This window comes from Cyprinodon variegatus, unplaced genomic scaffold (assembly GCF_000732505.1).
Source record: "Cyprinodon variegatus isolate N-32 unplaced genomic scaffold, C_variegatus-1.0 Scaffold57, whole genome shotgun sequence".
In the NCBI taxonomy this organism is placed as follows: Eukaryota; Metazoa; Chordata; class Actinopteri; order Cyprinodontiformes; family Cyprinodontidae; genus Cyprinodon; species Cyprinodon variegatus.
The window spans coordinates 1,617,770-1,620,263 of NW_015150510.1; the positions used below are offsets into that span (position 1 = coordinate 1,617,770).

The 2,494-nt window shown below is 32.2% G+C and overlaps 1 protein-coding gene across 1 annotated transcript in view; it reads left to right on the forward strand.

The window, feature by feature from the left end:
* The first annotated feature begins 579 nt into the window (after window positions 1-579).
* Window positions 580-2,494, forward strand: part of LOC107082613 (3-keto-steroid reductase-like) — a 14,598-nt gene continuing 12,683 nt past the window's right edge. The window contains exon 1 of the mRNA XM_015371383.1: window positions 580-826. Within this exon, the coding sequence (XP_015226869.1) occupies window positions 792-826 (35 nt within the window). The 5' untranslated portion in view covers window positions 580-791. The remainder of the gene's footprint in view (window positions 827-2,494) is intronic.

Below are 2,494 nucleotides of genomic sequence, written 5' to 3' on the forward strand. Positions count from 1 at the left end.
GGATCCCAAGAGCGTAAGCTAAGAAGAGATTCTGCGATAGATGAGCGATATTTTGTTGTTTCCTGTAGGCTACAACAGCAATAAAGCCTTTTCTTCCTCTTATATGCCTTTTGATATTTTTTAAATGGCCCCTCTTTCGGTTAGAAAAATTTTATTTTCCTTCCTTTTTACATTGTTGTTTTAATTTGTGATGGATAATCACATAACATCCCAATGAAATACGATGTAGATTGTGGATACAATGTGAGAATTTTTTTGTTATTTTTTTTTAACAGGTTATTTAATATTTGTGTTTTATGTTGAGTTAATTTTAAGCAGTCAGATGACATGACAGGATGATGTTGTATTCTGAAATGTTTTACAAACATGTTTGTTCTTGTTTTTTTACTGCTGTAAGAATCCAAATACTGTATATAGCTAAGTTGCTGCATGTATTTTAGAAATAATAAAAAAAAAGAAATTAAACTATTAGCAAAATATATACCGTATATATTTTTCCTTCTGAGTTGAGATCGTAGCAGGTTTCAATGAAAGTTGATTTTTTTTTTTGGAACAGGTTCCCTTTAAATGAATCCGCGCCCTCTGACTGTTTTGGACTTTTGGACTTGCCGTAGCGGTAGCTGATTGGCTAGCTTTCTGTTGACATCCAATCATACCACGGTTTATACTGCTGCATATCCTCTGTGAGGAATCGGACGATGGGCTGTCCAGCTGCTCACACAGTGAATAAACACAAACTTTAGGAGCTTCCCCCCATTTTTTCTCTCTTTTATCTCCAAATTCACTCAGACATGGAGAAAGTTGTTATCGTAACCGGAGCTAACAGGTAAGCTAGCCGAAACTTTATTGCTAAATGTTTCCGTTTTTACAGCTGAGTTTACGCTAATAATTTGATTTTAATATAATTTTTCAAATAATAAAGACAGATAACTCAGAAAATATTCCACCTTCGGAGGCAGCTAAACCTCTAAATCTATAAGCTGAGGTTATTAATACCGCTAAGCTAATTTTCAACAACTGTTTATTAACTAACAGTAATTTCTTAAACACAGAGCAGTATTGGTCTTTTATTTTTAATATTTTCAATCTTGTAGCCTTGAACATCGGTTGTGCTTTCTGTTTTTCATGGGACTTCAGCATACAGTGCACCTCGCCATCATTGTCATTTCTCACCATGGCCGGTTCTAGACAGGGGCCAACGGGGGGCCAGTGCCCCTGTGGCTCATGTTATGGCCCCTTTACTGAAGACATAATTCTTAAAAGAAATTCTAATGATGATCTGCGCTGGAACAGACATGGTTACTGATATGATCTATTTCATTTTTTCTCTTTACAAATTCTGTTTTACTAATTATTCAGAAACAATAAGGCGATAGCTTCAGTGGTATTGAGATAGGATCCCAGTTTTCATCTGCTAAATGTATTTTTTTTTTCACAACAAACAAAAAAAAGCTTTAATTTTTACCGATGAATTTAACAGTTTTTATAGAAAACGGTATTTTTTAACTTAAATGAAGTCAAAATTATGTAAAATTCCTAAATTATAAATGTATATCGACTTCATAAGAAATAGAATTTTTATTGAACCTCATTGAAAAGACATTTCACTTCATGCAGCTCTCTTTATATATTTGAATCCCTTGCCCTGTTTTTTATTTCATGCTTTTCTGGGCCCCCATGAAAACATGCTGGCCCCCTCGTGGCCCCCTCGTACATTTGGTCTAGATCCACCACTGTTCCTCCCCTTCAATAGACATGGATATACTTTAGTATATTCTGCTGTAAAATTAGTCCTATATTTTCATTTTTACTTGTTTTTTACTTTATCATAACTTCACGTGATGCTCAACATTCCTCATTTTAGGGAAGAAATTGCTTCTTGTTAGAGTTGTCATAAAATACAACTTGTTTCTCATAATTTTAGGACTTTATTCTCCTAATTTTATGACTTTATTCTCGTTGCAATTATATTCTCATAATTTTACGACTTTATTCTCGTAATTTTATGACTTTATTCTCGTTGCAACTATATTCTCATAATTTTATGACTTTAATCTCGTAATCTTATGACTTTATACTCGTAATTTAATAACTTTATTCTCGTACTGTTATGACTTTATTCTCATAATTTCATGACTATTCTTGTTGCAACTATATTCTCGTAATTTTATAACTTTATTCTCGTAATGTTACGACTTAATTGTTGTAATTTTATGATTTTATGCTCGTAATATTATGACTTTATTATCGTAATTTTAGGACTTTATACGCGTAATTTTAGGACTTTATTCTCGTAATGTTACGACTTTATTGTCGTAATTTTGCAATTTTATGCTCGTAATGTTATGACTTTATTCTCGTAATTTTACGACTTTATTCTCGTAATTTTACGACTTTATTCTCCTAATTTTACGACTTTATTCTCGTAATTTTACGACTTTATTCTCATAATTTTACGACTTTATTCTCGTAATTTTACGACTTTATTCTCATA